This window comes from Terrapene carolina, unplaced genomic scaffold (assembly GCF_002925995.2).
Source record: "Terrapene carolina triunguis isolate 2854851 unplaced genomic scaffold, T_m_triunguis-2.0 Scaffold130, whole genome shotgun sequence".
In the NCBI taxonomy this organism is placed as follows: Eukaryota; Metazoa; Chordata; order Testudines; family Emydidae; genus Terrapene; species Terrapene triunguis.
In genome coordinates this window covers 25237440-25259833 of record NW_020664481.1, presented here as the reverse complement: position 1 = coordinate 25259833, position 22394 = coordinate 25237440, and the positions used below count along the sequence as shown (strand labels likewise).

The following is a 22394-nucleotide window of genomic DNA, read 5'->3' as shown; positions in this document are numbered from 1 at the left end:
CTGCAGGTCACCCCCAGTGTAGTTAATGTAGCATGGGATATCTTACATGGGCTGCGTGCATTTCACACTAAGTGTGCAGGACTTACTCACATGTTTTGACTCCCATCAGGGGCGGCTCTATGTTTTTTGCCACTCCAAGCACGGCGGTCAGGCAGCCTTCGGCGGTCCACTGGTCATGCGGATTCGGCGGCATTTCTGCAGGTTATCTGCCGGTCCCACGCCTTCGGCGTACCCGCCGCCAAATTGCCGCCGAAGCCACGGGACCGGCGGACCTCCAGTAGGCATGCCGCCGAAGGCTGCCTGACTGCCGCCCTCACGGTGACCGGCACACCGGCCCCCGCGGCATGCCGCCCTAGGCACGCACTTGCTGCGCTGGTGCCTGGAGCCGCCCCTGACTCCCATTAAAGGATTGAGTTCTTAAACTTCTTTTGTATTTTAAGATAGCAAAGCTCCTGTCCAGTGTCAAGCTAATTATTTACATGTAAATTGTGTCTACAAAAACAACAAGGAGTCTGGTGGCACCTTAAAGACTAACAGATTTATTTGGGCATAAGCTTTCATGGGTAAAAACCTCACTTCTTCAGATGCACAATGTAAATTGTGGGCATTGTTTTGAACCCTGCGCATGCAACCAGAGGCTCAGCAAAATTTGCATTTTGCACATCCAAAATGCCTACCTCCAGTTCTTGGTGTGGGGAGGACCTTCTTCCAGTCTTAGCAAGGCATATCTGGCAGCACTGAGTGACAGACCCCGAATACCATCGCCCCATTCCTTCTCTGCACTGCAAAGAATCACATATTTTAGTGAATACATGGTTTGAGATCTGATGATGAAAAGCGATATATATGAGCTAGGTAGTATTATTTCAGCAGTGTTTAACTTCCTTGCTCTTGCATAGAAGTCATAATTACTTTATAACAAATTTACGGATGTGCTTCACAACCTAATGTATTCACTGGGCTGAACTGCAAGATGTATTTCAAGCAAACACATCAGGCAGAGAATCATAGAACTGGAAGGGACCTCAAGAGGTCATCTAGTCCAGTCCCCTGCATTCAAGGCAGGACTAAGTATTATCTAGACCAGGGGTAGGCAACCTATGGCACCTGTGCCAAAGGCGGCATGTGAGCTGATTTTCAGTAGCACTCACACAGCCCGGGTCCTGGCCACCAGTCTGGGGGGCTCTGCATTTTAATTTAATTTTAAATGAAGCTTCTTAAACATTTTAAAAACTTTACTTTACATACAACAATAGTTTAGTTACATATTATAGACTTATAGAAAGAGACCTTCTAAAAACGTTAAAATGTATTACTGGCACGCGAAACCTTAAATCAGAGTGATGAAATGAAGACTCGGCACACCACTTCTGAAAGGTTGCCGACCCCGAACTAGACCGTCCCTGACAGGTGTTTGTCCAACCTGCTCTTAAAAATCCACAATGATGGAGATTCCACAACCTCCCTAGGCAATTTATTCCAGTGCTTAACCACCCTGAGAGTTAGGAACTTTTTCCTAATGTCCAACCTAGACCTCCCTTGCTGCAATTTAAGCCCATTGCTTCTTGTCCTACTCTCAGAGGTTAAGAACAATTTTTCTCCCTCCTCCTTTTAACAACCTTTTATGTACTTGAAAACTGTTATCATGTCCCCTCTCAATCTTCTCTTCTCCAGACTAAACAAATCCAATTTTTTCAATCTTCCCTCATAGGTCATGTTTTCTAGACCTTTAATCATTTTTGTTGCTCTTTTCTGGACTTTCTCCAAGTTGTCTACATCTTTCCTGAAATGTGGCACCCAGAACTGGACACAATATTCCAACTGAGGCCTAATCAGCGCGGAGTAGACCAGAAGAATTCCTTCTCGTGTCTTGCTTACAATACTCCTGCTAATACATCCCAGAATGATGTTTGCTTTTTTTGCAACAGCGTTACATTGTTGACTCATATTTAGCTTGTGATCCACTATGAATCCCAGATCCCTTTTCGCAGTACTCCTTCCGAGGCAGTCATTTCCCATTTTGTATGTGTGCAACTGATTGTTCCTTCCTAAGTGGAGTACTTTGCAATTTATAAATCACTCCTGTCTGTGGCTGAGATTTCCTTGGGACATCATCATGCATGAACCACACCATGTGCTTCGCCATCTGATTTGTGAAGATGAAGTTATACAGCCAAACTATCAGTCTAAGAGACTGAGAATAGCAATCTCATGCATCCCAAGCAAGGCTGAGTTTGGGTGCTGGTTCTCTCCCCACAAGACTCTCTAAAAACCCTTACTGCCTGGCCAATTTATGAGCCAAGAGGAATGGCTTTAGAGAGGGCTCCATTCAGGCCTCCTTGGCTAGAAGTCGTCAAAGGTCAAGGAGGGTAAAGTGGAGCAGGGAACTAGATCCCCAAAATAGCCCTTCAATTCCCGCTAACACACAGATTTCAAGAAACATTTTGCAGATGCTTACCCAAGAAACACGTCCTGATCTAATAAATTCTTTTTGGAATCACCACCGCAAAGGAGTTGCAAAAATACTCTCACATAGGAAACTAGTACCATAGACACAAAGCAATGCCCATTCACGTGCCGAACCAATAAATGGTAAGTAAGTCCAAGTCCCCCCTTACCCTTCTCCTTCTGGAAATACTTACCCTTGGTATTCAATGTACTTGTAAATCATGCCCGCAATGAGCATAGCCACCAGAGCATAATACCAGGATGAAATGAACATCAACGCAAGACAAATACTCATGCCTAAAAATGATAAAGCCCTGGGAGGGGAAAAAATAGGTATTAGCAAGTACCTGGGAAGAAAAAGCTAAAAGCTTGAAGTACCTGCTACAAACCCATTGGTTATTTTAATTGCTTTCCCCCTTGAAGTTTCTCACCTTCTGTATCCTCTCTCCTGAAGAGATGGCAGTAAAAAGCAAACAATAACTTCCATCACCACTGTTGTAATATACTCTATTGTGGGGATGACACTATTACTACATTAATCACCACAATTCTGGTCCACACTAAACAGAGGAGTTTCTTCCTGCATCCCTGACTACTACCAGATGGATGGAAGAAATCAAGCAGCCTTAACTGAGTCCCTCTTGATAGCCCCAGGTCACTGCAGAATCTTTCCATCTTCTCAGCCATCCTAAGATGGCCCAAGACACAATTTCAGAAACGAGGTGGGCTGAGTAAGGTCCTCTATGGCTAGCTGCAAAAGCCACCTATAGAAACACTCCACGCCTGTGATCAGCAGCAGAAAACACACACTAACATCCCCTCTATTAGGAAGCTCTTCCCTCATATGAAGGGTTAACAACAGTCTGCCAAATCCCCTCAGTAGACCAAAGAATACGGACTAGAGTAGACCAAAGAATACACTGAGTCATTTGCTTACCAATGATAGTATTTAAATCGGGGCCGCCAATTTGGAGTTCTTAAAAGTGTTTGTACTGCACATGCCAGATTGACAAAGAGGTAACACATCAAGAAAAACCTGTAGAGAAGGAACAATTTAGCACACGTTAGTTTTTGACACAAACTGTAATAATGGAAAGGTCTGAATGTCACTCACATAACACCAAAACCAATATCTGTTTTCCCACAAGAGGCTATACCTCCAATTTGTTACTAAAGACGGGCCTAAACTGTTAATACAAATTAGATGTAAAGGTCAGAGACTCTTTACAAATGAATCTAACCAAATTCCTTCTGTCCAACTGCTGAGCACCAAACATGATACAGTTTTCTAAAGGGAAGACCAATCCAGCTATGTCAGAAAAAAATGTTCACTCATGATATATTTCAGAGGCATGACAATTTACATGTTAATTAAGATGGATGTCAGGTCATTTGTAGTCCTTAAATAAATGGAACTTCTGTTCCAGTAACTGTTGTATTTATCTAAAATAGAGGTTCTAAAAGGTAATCAAGTTAACAGACTTCAAAAGCCTGCCATATCTATCTTGTAACAGTGACTTTGTTCCTTACATGGAGAGAATTGGAGCCACCATGTCAAGGGAAGCTATAAGAATTCCAAGTTCAGCAATTAATGCTGTTAGCAGAAGCGCCCATGTTGGTTCACCGTTTGCTTTCCCATGGCCAAAAACCTGAACAAAAAAAGAAAAGGAACATTATTTATTTGTACTATCACACTTGACTCATAGCTTAACTTGACACTGCTTACAAATACGTTCAGTAACATTCTAAAATAAAATCTATTTCCCACGTCAAAGATAGCGTGCAGGGGGGAATTTTCATATCTTTCATTGAAGGACAAGGACAGGAGTCCAGCTAGCCTCTAATCCTATTCTCTAGTCCATTGAGTTTGATGTCACACTCCTTCATGATACAAAAAATATTCATCCAAATCCTCCCTTCAATCCACACCTGCCTTTTTTTTATTTCAAACACAGACCCTCACTTTAAAATCTAGTTTAAGAGTGGGGAATCCTTGTCCAATCTCCCTTTCTTCTGTTTCTAGGAAGAAGAGCCTTCCCTTGCTTTTGACAAGATTAAGCAAGAAGCTAGTCGGAGAAGAGGCAGTAGTGGTCTGCAACCAGTAGACAGCAACTAAAAAGTGAAGGTATGCCTCCTGCTTCAACACATGAAACCTGACTGGGGCCCTACTCTGGCAGAAACACCAAAGAAGGGTGAGAGATGACCACTGAGGGCTTGTCTCCATTACCCGCTGGATCGACGGGCAGCGGTCGATCCAGCAGGGGTCGATTTATCGTGTCTAGTCTAGACGCGATAAATTGAGTGCCGAGTACTCTCCCGTCGACTCCGGTACTCTACCAGGGCGAGAGGCGCAGGCAGAGTTGACGGGAGAGCGTCAGCCATCGACTTACCACAGTGAAGACACCGTGGTAAGTAGATCTAAGTACATCAACTTCAGCTACATTATTCACGTAGCTGAAGTTGCATAATTTAGATCGATCCTCCCCGCCCCCAGTGTAGACCAGGCCTCACTCTCAAGGTCCAAATATCCCATAGCGAGAGGGGCTGGAGGAATCTCAGCAGTTACATTTGCTCCACTCCTCCTAGCACCAGATCAAAGTGTAGGCAGGGTTAGTAGTGGGGCTGGTAGGCTTGCGAGCAGGGACTGGGAGCTTGAAGCTTAGTGGCCTGATTTCTGCATAACCAGCCTGCAACTCAGCGATCAGGTTTCTGATATCTGCCAACTACATACTCCAATTTCCTTCTGCCTGTCTCCAGGAACATAACCTTACCCCACTGGCTAGGCCATGGGGTTCGTGTATGCCGCATACAGCACAATGAACGTTATTTAATATTTACAAACCCATAGGAAAGGAATAATGTTGTCCTTGGCTATAGCTTGCAGTAGTCGTGGGGCTCCAGTGAGGCTCTGTAAGCCTGCTCCACAGGTAGAGAAGAATGAGCCTATCACAATGACCCAAGGTGAGGGCCAAGAAAGCGTGCCCACCACTAAGTTCCTGTTCACTGCATCACCATACCTGTAGGATAAAGAAAGGTTGGCCAGTCTTATATTTCACTTTGACAGAGTCTGTCTTATTCAAATGTAAGCCAACAAGAAGTATGTTAGATTTTATTTAAACCAAAATTTCCAGCAACTTCTTGAACAAAAAACTGCAATATAGGAAAAAATCTGAATCAATAGCCCAAGCGAACTCCTACGGCAAGCTAACCACTACTGAAAAGAAGGTTGCACCCATTTTCCAAGGACAGTCATCTGAAAACTCGCTTCAGTCTTAAGTTATTTATAACACTTCTATTGCCTTGTTAACACCAAGCACTCGTTTCTGTTTATCTGGTGAGAAGCCGTCCTTAGTACATTGAAACCGAGCTCTCCTGTTTATTTAAACAACCAGTGACACCTACGTTTTTCTGCCCCAAGTCTTTTAGCATGAAATAACCACCATTAAGTATGGAAATTGGTTGTTCAATCCCCAATATCAGACTCATACAAAAAGCTTCAGTGATGATAGACCTTTTCAACCAGATTGTAGCCTTATGCCAAACTTTATTAACAAGCAGTTCCCTGCTTGTCCCCTGACAGAAGATCTTCATGGGAGCTTTCAGAAATGCTGTTTGTAGAGTCCAGCATTAGGATAACTATCATTACTTGATTTACAGGGTTCAGAGCCTGAGGGTAAGAAACATGATCGTCAAACGTGGCAACATGTTTCTAATTATAAATGGCTGCTTGGATTTGACCATGTTCATGTCCCCTTTTTATTCTTAATTCACAAGTGGGATTTTGGTCACAAGCATTTAAGGGAAACAGCAATCCTTCATTTAAATACCCGTATGTGATCAAGACCACAAGTGAGCAGACACGATCATGCACTATTTTAATGAGCAGTCATTCTGTATTAAAAAGTTTCAGCCATTCAATCAAAGTATAAAAAATATGATCCTCCAACTTGTGCCCACGCTGCCCACGAGTAACAGAGAGCAAACTATTCATTTTAACAACTATCTGCTAAGATCACATTGGCCCAAGACTGTCTATACTATTAGACAAATTCTCACAAATAGTCAATAAATTTGCAGAAATCAAAAATTAGTTTCTCAGGAGGAAAAAAGGGCTGAATTCATCACATAATGTATTTGCAAGGAAAAATTTCACCAGGTCTAGTAAGGAGGCAGAAAGGGAGAACAAGGGAGCAAAGGGGAAGTTCAGTGTTCAGATAACATCAGCGGGTTTTTGATTTGCTAGAAAGTCAACTGTAATGGCAAGAAATCGATCTTTGAACCTAGTACCCCTTGGAACTCAAAAGGCAACACGTGATGCAAGGCAAAATGGATAAAATGTTCTTCTGAAGACCCTACACTACTAGAGATTGGAGGGAGCAGACACACAAAGCAGAGGGAAATGTAGAACCCATTCTTCCAAAGTATCCTTTACATTTTGAATGCATATATGCCTAAGAAGCAGCTTTAGTCAGGTGTGGAGGTGAAGGCAAAGACTAAAATATTCATTGGCCAAAGGCAGGGCACAACCTCCCCTACCATGTTATAGGTAAAATATTTCATCATTACTTACTTGTCTCTAAGTACAACGCCCTCTATGCAGGCTCCAAATAGTAATACACTGCTGAAATCTTGAGTATAGAGTACATTAAGGAAGGTAATTTTATTTAGACATGATAAATCAATGCAATTATATTGCACATCATTAAAGCTCAATGTTTACCCCTGTGCAAATGATTATGATGCAGTGGTATCCTCTATATAATCAGATATCATGATCACTCGAGGTATGCGGGGCAGTGAGTTGTTAATACCACCCAATGTACATATGTATCTTTAATAGTTAAGAGACAAATATGATTAAATTGTTGTTCCAAAATTCAAATTTAAGAAAGACTGGATTAAAGAGACATGGTTAATGTTTTTAATAAAATTAGTTTTACATTTCAAAACTCCCTGGTGGGAGCTAAAAGCCCTAAAGGAGACTGCTTGGAACAGGACGTTAACAGACCAAGTAGAGTAAGCCAGCAACCATGCCCCAAACAGAAGAGCTCCAGTCTGGTAGGAAGTGACCCAGCGAAAGTGTAACTTGGGGAGATCAATTACTGATCTAGACACTTTGACAAACCCCTAGAGTCCTGGATGGAGATCAAGTGGAGTGGGCCCGGGTCACCCTACCTTGCCTCCATGCTCCCCTGTAAAAGCAGCCCGCTGCATACAATCTGGCCGGGACGCCCTCTGAATGACTACGCCGTCAGAAACTGTAAGGCCACTGCCTGAGCACTAGGCCAGCTGGTCACCAGACTGTCCCGCTACATCAACATACAAGCAACAACTTCTGGAACAAAAAAGGTCAGCTCCAGAAGTACCACACGGAAGCTCTCTGGAAGACAGGAGGAGTATGACATGGAGTACAATGTCCTTTTGATGACAAAGGGCTCAGTCCTGATCTGCAGTTTGGCAGAAGTGTCAGAAGACAGGTTCATTTCCTGGTTCACATGTAGTTTGCAGAAGAGCTTATTAGCAGGATATCAGCAGCTAATTTTAGAGTGGTCTGGTCTACACTGATTCCTTTTATTCCAACTTTCCGTCCCCACCCCAATTCCATTTCTTATTTAACAACCTAGCTACTACATCTTGCCATCTCTGGCTACTTTGATGCTCCTTGTGTTCCCTTTTACACATTTCGCTTTCAAATTCTTAGACAGAACACATTGCCTTCCCCTTACTCAAAATTAAAAACCTATTTGTTTAAAAAGGTACTATGATCTAGAAATTCCTGTATTTAAGGTCTTTCCCCACCTTACCAGCTGGCAGTGTTTTTAATGGATCTCTGCATTCTGCCAGCACAAGATACCACTGACTGCTAGTCAGCTTTCTTAAAGGAGCAAGTAACAGCAGCCAGAAAGCAAAGAGATAGAGAGGGGAGGAAGTTACATACTCTCAATTGAACCAGCTGGTAAGTCATATAAATAATTGTGCTGCTAACCTTTGAATTTACTTAGCTCCTGGCCTAGCCCAAATTTGATTGTGGGTTGTTTTGGTTTGGGTGGTGTGTGGTTTTTGTTTTTTGTTTTTTAAATTTTACCAAGATTATGCTACCTGATTTAGTTGGGAATTGGTCCTGCTTTGAGCAGGGGGTTGGACTAGATGACCTCCTGAGGTCCCTTCCAACCCTGATATTCTATGATTCTATGATTCTTTCACTGACATATGACAATTGCAGGGGTATTTATATCAACTGAAAACAGTGCAACGAACCAGGAGCACAAATAATAATAAAATTCAATTGAGTCACAATGTGCTAGAATTCTATTCTACTTTTAAAGGATACAGACAAGTGACGTGGTGACAATAGCCAGAATTGTTCCGACAGGAATAGATTTTTGTGCATCTTTGAGGTCTCCTGATCTGTTTGAACCAGCCATGATACCTAAACATAGATTTCAGTTTAAGAAAATGTTTTTGGAAATATCACAAGAGATCAAAGAAAGTTAATTAAAAATCCCACAAAACGCTTTCCCAGTATTCACCAGTCACTGAAGGGAAGAAGATGCCAACTAGTACTGTGAAGGAAGTGGCTATATCCGCAAACACATAAAGGTGAAGGTTGCTTTTCAGCCCTGGTACATCAACTGATGGATGATCAGCTTTTTCCAGTATCTCTCCTTTCTCCATATAATTACTCCACAGATTATCTGGGAGGGCAGGAAGAGGGCAGAAAAGGGGTGTTACCACCACAAAAAGAGAGCAGTAAATACAGGCTCACCCAAACCTAACTTACTGAACTCTTAATGATCTACTCAAAGCAATAACAGATTGGAGTGAAACTTAGTGGGTTACTACAGTTACAAAACTAGACACACAAAACTTCCAAAACAGAAAGGGTTTCCATCGTATTTTCATGCAAACTTTTCACAAGCGCAAGGAACATGTTTGGATTATCACCTCACAAATCAACTGCCTAGAAAGGTTTATGCAACATTTATTTTTTGATTCTATAAAGTTAATGAACTGATGTTATATCATTCTAACGTACCACTTAAATAGACTTGCTCTAACAAAGCAACATAAGTTTAGCATTGCCACATAACTAAGGCATATTAAATGAAAGAGTAATACATATACATAGTAACTGAAAAAACCTAAAGAGGTAACCCTGACCAGATATCTGGATGGACGTTATTTTATTCTTTAGGAAGTGGAAGTATTATGACTGCATGGATTTGCATTTAACTAATGCTTCGACAATGCATGGAATAAGCAGTATGTCTGCTAATCTTCCTTGTTAAATAGGAACTTTATGAACATATACACATCACCTGCACACAGAAAATGTTCCCTGTAATTCTTGTTTAGAGTGAGCATTTTGTAGTATTATATATGTAGCTTTGCAGTAGGTTTGTAGAGAGCAAGGACACAGATAAATCACCTCCATGCACACACTTCTATGCTTCTTCCAGCTAGAATCTACTATGTTATAAATCGGAGTATGTAACATCCTACCACTGCTCTCCAACCCAGACATTTTAGCCTGGTTTTGAGGAGTTATATAATATGCCCAGGTTAATTCGCCCTACAATATTAATGTAGTTGAGTTTCTATTGCAAATATCAGTCTCATTCAGTCAATTTTGTAGAACTGAGTCTAAGCCTCTTATCTAGAAAAACGATTAACACCATCTACTCTTTAAAGTATTCTAACAGTTTTCTTCAAAAGGGTTTTCTTAACTGTAATTAGATTTCTTCAGTGCTTTTTCTCTACTAGCATAGAACAGCTCAATCCACCTCAACTGCTCTGCATGCCTCTTAACAAGAGGATTTCCTTTGATCCAACAGTGTTTTGTACCATACCTTTTAAAATGCCACTTGCAGCTCCAGGAATACCTGCTATCTCCGTAACGTTGTTGAGCAGAAAATATTTGTCACAGTTATCAGTGGTTAAGTTAGAACTATGGCAGAAGAGTTCCCAGAGCTTGGTGGCCACAGTCATATTGCCCACAATTGTTGTTTTGGCACAAACATCAAAATGACCTCTCGTCAGGGTCCTGTTGCCCAGCATGCAAATCCTGGAAGGGGAATGAGAGAGTCATTTAGAAGCACATACTAAGCAAAGATGGTTCCTCGCATCAGACGTTATTTGGAAAGCGTAGCTTTTCCCTTTTCATACACTGGGATTTTAAAGTGGTTCTCCTTCCTAACAACCTGTTCCAGATTTGAGACTTTCCTGGGCAGCAGAACCAGGAGCGTTTTTATTCACTTCCATTGAAGTCAATGGTAAAACTCCCACTCTTCACTCCAATGGTGCAGACTGGGCTCTACATGCATAGTGGGGGCCAGTAGAGGGTTGTGGCTACTCATTTAGCATTACGCTACTTTTGTCAAGTGAATAATTTGTCAGATTAAGCTACCCTAACTGCACTGCATAATCCCCCGCTACCGTTGCCTGTGCTCTGCATTCCCTTGTACAGCATAAGCCTGCACTGAATTTAAAACAAAAAGGACTAAATCAACTGTACTCTGGCTCAGAACTAAAGCAACTTTGCAACACAAAATGAACTGATGCCATGTGAGGAAAGTTTATGTTGTATCTAGAGTATCTGGTTCTCTCTTTCTGTATGAGGGGGAACTGGTTAAAAAGTGTCAACTTCCATCCATCTTCCTCTCTATCTGTGCAGAAGACCCAAACCTAGTGGAACTGGCTAAAGATGGTAAAGGTTAACAATGTGTTTATTTTAGGCTAAGGAGATTTGTTTCATGGGTTTATCAAACTATGCTCACTGCAACATAACATTTATCATTCATAAAGTAAATAATTTTTATAGCACGTAAGTGCTGCCATATTTGCTGGGTAACTTTAAAATAACTTCCATTGAATCAGTGCTTCCAAATGGCAGCTGAAGATATTTCTGACTTGCAGGTTGACATACCCAGCCAGCAAGATTACTTACGGAAATGCAGGGGGATCGAAGATGGACTTGATAGCACCAGCATAAATGGACAATATGGATATTATTACACAGGCCAAGAAGAGAGAAGCAAATTTGTTAACATATTTCACTCCTACAAAAACTACCACAGCCATAAAGGTGAGGAATATGGTTCCATAAACTCGCATGTTGTTCAGAGTAGCACTAGATGTGTCATGGGCACCAGTGGAATGAAAAATTGCTGCTTGTGGTGCAATGTATGTCTGAAATAGAAAATAAAAAGTTAGCTAAAGGGCTGCAGTAAGACAACAAGAGTTTCAAATATACTTTCACTTATTGCATGTTTCAATTTTAAATAAGCGTTACATACCAGAACATTTATTTCAATGTAAATCAATTCTCTATTTGCAAAATACATTGAGCTAGGGTTCTTCACCCTGTAGAACAGTCAATCGATATGGGCAGTTGTGTAGTTTTACCTCCATAATACAATTAACTAGCCTTAGCTATGCCACTGACTCACTGGGTGGCTTGGAATAAGTCACACTTCAACTTACATTTTCAAACGTGAATAGTGATTTGGGGAGTCTCTGTTTTTTGATACCAAAATGAGACACCTTCAAGGGCCCTGGCTTCCAGAGGATGGACACTGCACTTTCTGAAAGTCAGGCCCCTAGAAAAGAATAAAAGGGGCACCCAGGGCCGGCTCTAGGATTTTTGCCGCCCCAAGCAGAAACAATTTCCCCGCCCTCCATTTTTTTCTTACCCCACCCCGGCCCCGCCTCAGCGCCGCCCCTTCCCCAAATCCCCAGCCCTGCCTCCTCCCCCGAGGCTCTCAAGCCTAGGAGGGAGGGGGAGAAGCGGCGCGCGAATCAGCTGTTTCGCGCGCCGCGGCCGCTCGGGATCTCCCCCTGCCTCCCAGGTTTGAGAGCCTGGGAGGGAGGGGGAGCAGCGGTGCGCGAATCAGCTGTTTTGCACGCCGCGGCGCGCGAGCGGCAGCAGCGGAGGTGAGCTAGGGCGGCCGGGGCACATTTTTAGGGGCAGCATTCTGGCGCCGGCCATGCCGCCCCTAAAAATGTGCCGCCCCAAGCACCAGCTTGTTTTGCTGGTGCCTAGAGCCGGCCCTGGGGGCACCCAATAATCACATTTGAAAATGTAAGCCTTCATCCTCTATGCCCCTTCAAAATAAGAATAATTCGATCCCTATGAGGCAGGAATTCTGCAGTAGTTTCTACATGTGACTTGCCACATAAGCATTACTACTCACCAATAAAATCTCAATGGCACCAAGTATGTACATAGCTCCCGCAAATGTTGTTCCCAAGTAAAAGCACAGTCCCACAGCTCCACCGAACTCTGGACCTAGGGACCTTGAGATCATGAAATAGGAGCCACCAGCTACAAGACAGGAAAGGGAGGTGGTATTTTCCAGAATATTTTTATATTACGAATGCGACATTTTAAAAAATCCAGAACATGCATACAAAGTTATAAATTGCATATCTAGCTTTTTTCAGATCTTTACCAGAAATACCTTTGTTTACACAACAGCAAACAAACTAAACAAAGATAGCTCTCAGTTGCCTAGGCAGCATTCAGCAGAAATACAGGATATTAAATCAAGCCTTGTATCTTGGCTCAATCCAGGTTTCCTCCCCAGAAATGTATTTAAATCTTTTACATTTGGGGACAAATGCACAGGTGGGTGCTAGTAATTTGCAGTGACCAAAATCCTGAAGGTGCTTATGGTATTTAATGTATTCTTATTCTATTTTGCAATTTCCCATTCTATACAAATTTGTTAGACTCAAAAACAAATCATATTCTCACCCTCTTCAGATACGAGAAACAGTCATATGCACAGACAAACTGGGTAAATGAAGGGCTACAACACAGATGAACTAAGTTACATGCAGTGCAAATCTGTTTAGTGTCCAATGAAAGATTAGCTAGTATCACCATTCTGAAGAGTGAGCTACATTTTAAATTCCTGGATTTCACATTTTGTATACACTGAACTACTTTTCTTCCTCATTAAATCAGTCCCTCAATCTGCTGTGAAGTTCAACTTGATGGGATCTGAAGAAAAAAAACCCTTAGAAAAATAGCAGTGAGACCATAGCAATGGAGGCTATGTCAGTACAGGACATGTTTTTCAAACATGTGTTGCCAACCCATGATTTTAGCAAGTCACCGTGTTTCTTAAAAACCTGAATCTGGGAGGCATGTGATATGGGGAGAATCTCAGCTTTCGTTTAAAATAGTTACTAGCCCTTATGGTAGCAGATCAAGGTTTGAAAATGTGGCCCAAACGTACCTTAAAGAAAGAAAAAAAAAAAACCAGGTACTTTGGCTTAAAAATCATGAGGTTTTTTTTTTTAATCTGATGGGTTTGGGAGGGGAGGGGGCAAGAGAGGGCCTGGCTCATGATTTTTTTAACACCTGGGGTTGGCAGTTCTGGAGAAGGTACAATACAGTTCTTCACTTGACATGTTCGGACATTAGTTTGCCTTCTCATCTAATTTCAATGGAAAGCAACAAAAAAATCTACATTTATTAAACCACAATCTTCTAGTTAGCATACAGATTTGCACATGTTTACAGTTGTATTTACAGTGAGGAAATGTGAGTCAAAATGGATTACAGATGTGCTATTCTGACTGAAGTGAGGAATTTGCTAATTACAATTACCTGGAACTACACCATTTGTTGCTATTGCACTCATTGATATGGCTGTCAGCATAGTCTGTGGAGAACAAGACAATGGATATATTTACATAAGTAACAGTCTCAAAAATACAGTTCATTCCCTGTATAGTCAAATAAGCAAAACAGAAAAAGTTGTCATGCTTAAGTAGGAATTTACAGCATTTCTGTTCTACCCCATGGTAACAGAATGTACCCCTGTATTCACGCCATATACACTACTTACTCCTGAGGGCATTCTGCACCAAAAAATTAAATATTCTGCGCACATTTTAAAATTCTGCAAGTTTTATTTGTCAATTAATAAATGCAGAGGCTCCAGCATGGCATAGGGAGCACAGGCCACTGGTTCTACGAAGGTGGGAGATCACCCTGCAGCCTCCCCACACCAGCACCCCCAGGACACGGACTCAGTGGTGAGGCTGCACCCGAGCCTGACACAGCACAAGGCCTGGGCCTGCCCCAGAAACACCCTGGGGCCCTGCCCCTCTGCGGCAGGATCCAAGTGTGGAGGGGCTCAGTGTGCGGGAATCCAGGTGTGGGGTGAGAGGATTCTGTGTGGCACAATCTGGGTGCAGGCAGCTCAGAGGGGGGGTCTATGTGTGGGGGGATCTAGACGCACAGAGGCTCGTTGGAGGGCAGGAGCTGCCAGGTGTAAGAGCAATGGGACTCTGCAGGGGCTTCCAGGTGAAAGTGGTTGGGGTTCAGCAGAGGGGTCTGGGTGTGGGGGAGTGGGGCTTGGTGAGGTGAGGGTCTGGGTGCAGCTATTTGGGGGTCAGTGGTGTGGGGGTCTGGATGTGGGGGCTCAGGGTGGTACAGTGGAATGGGGCTCGTCAGGGTGGAGGTTTGAGTGCAGGGAGCTCAGTGGGGGGTGGTCTAGATGCAGGGGTGGGGGTCTGGAGGCAGGGGGTCTGGGTGCATGGGGGGCTCCAGATGCAGGGGTTGAGGTTCAGTGGGGTGGGGTTCGGGTGTGGAGGGCTAGGGGGGTTCTGGGTGTATGGAGTGAGGGTTCGCAGGGATGTCTGGGTATGGGAGGTCCAGATACATGGGGGTTGGGCGGATGGGGGAGCAGCTCCCCTTACAGTGACCCCTCCCCCCGCAGCTGAGGAGCGATGGGGGCAGGAAGCAGAGGAGGATGCTGAGATTCCTGGGGGAGGTTTCTAGGGGTGGGTCTGACACAGCCCCAGCCTTTCCTTGCAGGAGAAGAGGAAATCTCATCCTTCCCTGCCTCCAGCCCAGCCGGGACTAGTAGCTGATTCCAGCTCAGGGTAGGAGCCACTGGCTGGGATGTCCCCAGCCCTACAGTGATTTACCTCTCCGCCAGCTGCTCTGGGTGCCTGAAACAATGTACCTGTGCAGCTAGGGAGTGGTGTGCAACTGCTTTTGCAGCTTCCCTTTGCTTCCCTGTCAAAAAGTCTTTTTTCTGCAGGGAAGCAAAGAAATCTGCGGGGGATATGAATTCTGCGCACACGCAGAATTCCCCCAAGAGTACCTACTGTAATAATCTTTGTACAAAGTATGCCTTGTAAGTTATCATTTGAAAACTCAATGTGTTGATCAGTATTGTTCTGATAAAATATGTGTGGCAACACTGAAGTTATAAGATTCTATTGTATGGTGTTATTAATAGATGGACCAAACTGAGGTAGGCAAAAGATGTATCTCAAACAAAAGGAATGTGTGCTCTGATTAATTTGCATTTAAGCAGTAAACAGAGTCATCAAGCAGGAAGGGAAACAAGGGAAGCTCAAATAAGTGAGGAAAAAGCAGCAGGGAAATCCTTTCCTACAGACTTTTTGTCTCCTAGTACACAGGTGTAAATATTTTTCAAGAGGGGGACTGAAACTATAAAAAGGAGGGACAAAGACCCCAAGGCACACTTCAGGCATGCACAGACACACCACACACCCCCGACCTAAAGTGACAAAGAAAGCATTCACTGGATTCTGGGAGAAGCGGTCCTGACCTAGGGTATTTGGTCAATAAGAGAGCTGAAAGCATATGGTGAGAAACTTTGCTTGACTCTAATATAGTTTAAGTTAGGTACAAGTAGCATTTTAACTTTCTTTTCTTATAACCATTTCTGACTTTTATGCCTCATTACTTGTACTCACTTTAAATCTCTCTCTTTGTGGCTGTTTTATTGTTTTATCTAATCTGGTGTGTTTAAATTTAAGTGTCTGGGAAACTCCATTTGGGGTGTCAAGTTGTGTGCATATTATTTCTATTAAAGAAATAATACACACTATATAATTTGTATTGTCCAGAAGAGGGCTGGGAAGTACAGGACATACATTTCTGGGGGGAAATCTAAGATTGGAGGTGTGTTGGGGTCACCCTGAAGTATAACCAAGGCTGGTGAGAGCCAGAGTGTAACCCAAGTGTGGCTGGCCAGCTGCAGTTACACACAGACATGCAGGGTGTGGCTTGCATGCTGGACGGCTGTTTGTGAGTGGCCCAGGTGGGAACTGCTTCAACCAAAGCATTGTAAGGCAACCAAGGTTGCAGGGTAGGGTTGTAGAACACAGTTGCTCAGTAGTCTGGATTGTACCCTGGTATGTCACACCCTCCAAAGGTCATTTTCTCAATGCAGAAAACTCATCGATTTCACAACAACAAAAGCAATGCAACAATTAAACTCTTCAGCCTTTCATGTGGGAGATGAGTGTGGCTTGCACATACAGCGTAACAGATGTGCCAAAGAGCCCAAGAGTTGAACAGCAGCCAAGGAGAAGAGCTTTGTAAGACTTCACACATTTACTGTCAATTCTGCTTGGACAATATTGTGGGATCTGAATTTCCAAACCCCACCTATAAAAGAGTGTGGCTGCTTAACTGCTTAGATTGCACATGCAATCTGAACAATTTATCTTAGAGCCACAAGGTAGATTCACCCATAGATCATGGCAGGGCCCTCTTCACCACTCTTCACTACCCAACTAATTTAGGCCAGGCCTACACCAAAACAGGTTTGCTGGCATAGCTATCCCAGAAAACCCTCCTAGTTTAGTCGCAGTTTATACCAGCAAAAAAGTGCTTTTGGCAATAGAGGTTACACCATTTCCCTGAGCGAAATAAGACGACATCTGAAGTGCTTTACCATCATAGGAGTGCCAGTATACTATACTGGCAAAGAGTTCCTACTGTGGACACATGTATACCAGCAAAGCTGCACTTTGTAAATCCCCACCCACACACCCCCAAGCAAAATAAAAATATCTGTAAAGCAGTGATTCACTGATACAGTTGGAGATTCTGCCAACCACAGATCTCTTCACATCCTGACCAACATAGCTATACCAACAGAAGTCTAGCCTAAGTTAAACTGACAAAAGCACTTGTACACCATTATAACTGCATCTACGTTAGGACTTTTACCGTTATAGTAATGTTTACCTCCCCCCTCCCCTCAAAAAATCACACCCCTAATTGACATTACTATGCTGTCAAATGTTTCTGGTGTAGTCCTGGTCTTAGTCCTACACACACGTATAGTTAACCTCCTTAGAGGGGCACAGTAAAAGCTTTGCAAGAGGTACACACATGGTATGAGATGGGTCTTAATTTGATCATGTACTCACACAACAACAGCAGATTAAGACTATCAGGAAGGACTGTAGAACTCCTGCTGTTCCCACCATCCATGTCAACCGAAGGAAGAGAATAACCCCAAAGATATTCTGCATACATGGAAGGTACACTCCCATCAGGGTGCCCATGCTGGGTGACTGAAAATAAACACATACATCAACTTTCATTCACTGGGTAACTCAAAACAAGGGTTTAGAACACAGAGGAGGAAAATAGATTTCAGCTATTTAAATGACATCATGCTGTGATAGATTATAATAAAAAGATGCACAACTCTTACAATGCTGTACTTCCAAAAAACCTCAAGAGAATGGTTTAAACCAAAACCGTTGGTTGACTGGCAACAAAATTTGGACCAGGCTGCTAGCTCTTCATTTCAGCCCCACCACTCCAGCAGTTACCAACTGAACATATTTATATTCTTTATTATTAGTACTGTGGTAGTACCTACAAGCACCTAGCAAGGAGCTGGACTCTGCTGTGCTTGATGCTGTACAAACACAGAACAAGAACCCAGCCCCTGTCCAAAAAACTTACAATCTAAGTAAAGAACAGGTTTATCCCCAAAAGTTCAGTGTGTTTCCAGTTACAACTACCAAAAGATTTGGAAACAGCTTTGAGAAATGTGCTATATATTTTCCATATCTTTACATATTAGGTTTATACAGTAAAAACTGTGTTCTCCAGCACTCTACCAACAGGAAAGCTCTATAAACCGGCATTTCCTGATCCTCATTGAAAGTCCAGTTTATAGTCCGGTTGGCGTGGGGTCGGCAGGCTCCCTACCTGCCTCTGCGTGACTCCCCAAAAGCGGCAACATGTCCCTGCTGCTTCTAGGCGGAGGACTGGCTAGGCAGCTCTGTGCACTGCCCCCGCCCCTCCCCAAATGCTGAAACTACCAACTGCCTTTTCAATAGGATTTTGCATCATGTTGCTGACGTGAGGTAGCACCACACTTCTAGTGAAGAACAGGCCTTAGAGCGTGGGTTGAGCAATTCTCAAGGAGACACTTGGGAGGCAGGAGGAGGAGACCAAGTCCAAAGAGTCTTAGACTGGATTTTTGATGTTTATTCTTAGCTCCTTCTGTAACTCAAGCCAACCCAAGTAATTTTTTAGCCATTGCAATTTGTGTGGCCTGTTTGGAGAAGAGTGGGTGGGCGGAAGTTGGGAGGAGGGGAGGTCATGTGTTCTGTTCTATTAGACTGCCAGAAGGTAGCTGATTAATAATGCAGTCAATAACTGTTCCATCATACAAAAAAAGCTATCATTTGTGTAGCGAATAGTTATTGTACTACAACACTAACGGAATCAATGTGGCCCACTATGAAAATATGTTTTGGCTTTCCTTGGCGTGTATGAAGAAGCAAGAAATCATTGTCCCATGATGCTAATGGAAGCTGTGTCTGTGCACAGACATCCTAATTAGAAGTGCCCTAATTCAAATTTCAGAAAAGCTGAACACTCATTGGAAGAGCTGTTCAAATTATTTGTTACCAGGCTCTCGGAAAACAAATTATGAAAATATTCTTAGAAACTTCCTTAGTTCACTGTTTTATCTTAAATTGTGTAGATATTAAATCTAGGAGGGTGCTATGTAAGGTTGTGTCTATTCATTGGGCTGAATGTGCAAAGATCCAAAGACTTCTAGATATCATACTAATGTCTCTGATTTTAAATTAACTGCCCTTGCATGCTCTGAAGCACAATCTGGTACATTACACTCACATTTTAGTATCCCCACTAAGTGTGTCAATCTGGATAAAATTTGCAATGTCTATGCAGATACTTTATTTTAAAGGTCTTACACTCACTAACAAGAGAAATGTCTTAGAAAGCATCTACTCAGAATGCCTAGAAAGGTTGTCATGCTGCGTGTAAATTACACAAAATATTTAGTCTTTGACATGAAACCAGGAGATCTAACTTACTGTGAATTTGCACTGGACTAATTCCCTAACATACTACTTTTGTTTACTTGCCCCAAGGCCTGCATCATTACCTCTGCTAATTCCGGCTTTTGTTTTAAATACTCTCTCCTTTTTCCCCTCCAAAAAACAGGATAGTATGAGGTGCTTGATATTGTTCAAGGTGTGCACATAGTTTGCATTTGAATGTGTTTGAAATGCAGAGTATAACAACTCAAGGATTGATTTGCACACTAGACTGCCTGGCCGTGGCAGCAGGAGCTAAGTTTACAATTGCAAGGTTTTAACAGAGCATATTGAAGCTTTCAGTCCTACAGTCAAATCAACCCTAACAGTGTTATCAATTCCCAGCATTTGAGGTGTTTTTCTTGCAGCCTCCTCCCCCCCAACCTCCCCAGCAAATAAAGACCAAAAAATTATCATTTTAGAAAATCTCATGTTTTGGAGTGCCTGAATCACAATTTTTGAATGCTTGGGGTTGCAATACTTTTTAAAAAAATAACTTGTAGCAGCTGCCATTAAATTTTCAAAGCTCTGAGCTGCAAGACAGTCTATCCTCATTTGGCTGGAAAATTAAACTTCCGAATGACAGAATAGTGAGTAAAATTGCCTTTGGTTTACTTGACTCTCTCTCCTTCCCCATTCACTCAGAGCAGTAACACAATTAAATTAAGGCTCAGTAGTGCACTCCTCCCCGGTCCCAGCCCCTTCACCCCGGCATTGTTTGTGCGCTTTACATCAGCTTGGGCCACCCCTTTCCCTCTGACTGGCAACTTGCCGCTTCCACGTCCTCTTCTCTGATTGGCATCTCAACTCTCTTGCTCTGGTCCCTCTCCCCGCTCCCCCTGCAGCCTCTTCTACACCAAGTTACAATCTCAGTCGTAAAGGGAAAACATTGTGCATTCATTGTATACTTTGAGAATTGCAAAGCAGTACAGCTTAAGAGATGCCCAAATCACAGCATTACTAAGTGCACCTCATACATAAGTCGTCACTGGGTTGTTGGTTTCGTTACCCAAATAAAAATACTGCAAACAAAGAAATGAAGCAGGAGAACAGCTTGCACCAGCACCAGTGATTTGCAGTGACTGAGCCCTTCTCCACATTGGGAAAACTGAAATACTACTCTAAAGATTGCACTGAGCTAGTAAAATAGCAGATATACTGACAATCGGCAAATGGTAAAAAAAACCTCATATCGTCTATGATAATTATCTGTTTTCAGCCAGGCAGCCCCTGCTTCCACATGTGTGGTATCCACTTTGATCAGCTTCAAACACGTAACTGACGCAAGTTATTGATTTGAGCTAAAGGACACCACTCCCCTTGTGCTAGCCTGATTGTTTTTCTAAACAACTGGCTTCAGGGCCCAAAGAAATTGACAACTGCCATTACCAGCCACCCAATATAAGTAACTGAGGGTGCCACAGAACAGCCCCAAAAGCCATAACTACAGACATTTGCATAAAGCTGAACTGCTCAGTTACGTTGTAGAAGCTGAAGTAGGTAATCTGATCTCCAATATGGGAAGTAGGATATTTATTATTCATGAATCCTAGGATTGGAAGCATAGGACTGGAAGGGACCTCGAGGGGTTTTCTAGTCCAGTCCCCTGCATTCATGGCAGGACTAAGTATCATCCAGATGATCCCTGACAGATGTTTGTCTAACCTGGTGTTTGAAGCACCATAACTGTGTCGGTGCTTTACTACAGACCGTATTCATACTAACCTAAAAAGCAAAACAAACCCCCCCTGCCACCCTCTTAAACAGAGAGAGGGTAATTGGTAATGTATCTTAACACACAGCAAGGAGCTACAAAACAACATAACACTGAATACTAAAAACTTATGGCAATACTGAAGCAAGGTGAAATAGTTAGCGAGCCATACTCCATTTAAGTTTGTCTATTCTTGACACTTTCACAATTGAGCAAATCTTCTAAAGGGGATTTTGGGGGGGAGGAGGAGGGAAAAAAGAAATTCCATATAATATATTTTCCATACTGCAAGTGTTTGTGAAAAATTTTCAAGTCTCCTTCAATCTTGTAATTTTAGTAAAACCAGTAAGATGCAAAATTGTCTTCAAAATCTAAAGCACCACATGATCTAGCAGCCTAAGCATATAATTATCTTTCCATGTCTGCCATTCACAGGTCTTTAATACTTTGCACTTGCATACAAGTGAGTTTTCTGATTTTAAGTGGCAGTGATTTTGGAAAGGAGAGCCTGCCTGTGCTAATATGGCTCTGGTGAAACTGGTTGATACCGACAAGCATAGCAGGAAGCAGAAGTCACTGAGAGATTTGTCTTCTGTCAGCAGTTTGTGGAGATATAATTTTTATTTATAGAAAAGACTGCATTATTCATGCAGCTTAGCATTCCACATCCAATTATCAATTTAGGCATATTAGATGAGGTGAGAAAGCCAGACCATTAAAAATTCACGCCTGCAACATGCATCTAACAACACATATTGAGATTTTAAGGAGTTGGGCAACAGAGATTCACAGAGTCCAAACCAAAAAAAAGCTCATATTCCTGTTCCAGCATTTCCCTATGGAATGTCAATTCAAATGACTGAAGAGACAGGGTGAGTGAGATAATATATTTTAATGGACAAATAAGTTGTCTCTCTAATATCCTGGGACTAACATAGCTACAACAACACTCCATAATTCAAATGATTGACATGCAATTTACTTTCAGCCATACTAGGTGAGTACATTTGCTGGATGTATCTGGTGTATCATCCAGCAACAGATGCTAATATTTAATAGCAGAGTGTCAAAGTTTAAC

The 22394-nt window shown here is 42.6% G+C and overlaps 1 protein-coding gene across 1 annotated transcript in view; it reads right to left on the bottom strand.

The window, feature by feature from the left end:
- SLC12A4 (solute carrier family 12 member 4) overlaps positions 1–22394 on the bottom strand; it is a 75335-nt gene that overhangs the window by 13807 nt on the left and 39134 nt on the right. Inside the window, exons 4-16 of the mRNA XM_024219438.2 lie at positions 17662–17808; positions 14066–14120; positions 12642–12772; positions 11396–11637; positions 10299–10513; positions 8979–9143; positions 8780–8878; positions 7019–7076; positions 5291–5465; positions 3979–4097; positions 3386–3484; positions 2643–2762; positions 678–782 (exon numbers count right to left, since the gene is read on the bottom strand). Coding sequence (XP_024075206.1) covers positions 678–782; positions 2643–2762; positions 3386–3484; positions 3979–4097; positions 5291–5465; positions 7019–7076; positions 8780–8878; positions 8979–9143; positions 10299–10513; positions 11396–11637; positions 12642–12772; positions 14066–14120; positions 17662–17808 — 1730 coding nt within the window. The remainder of the gene's footprint in view (positions 1–677; positions 783–2642; positions 2763–3385; positions 3485–3978; positions 4098–5290; positions 5466–7018; positions 7077–8779; positions 8879–8978; positions 9144–10298; positions 10514–11395; positions 11638–12641; positions 12773–14065; positions 14121–17661; positions 17809–22394) is intronic.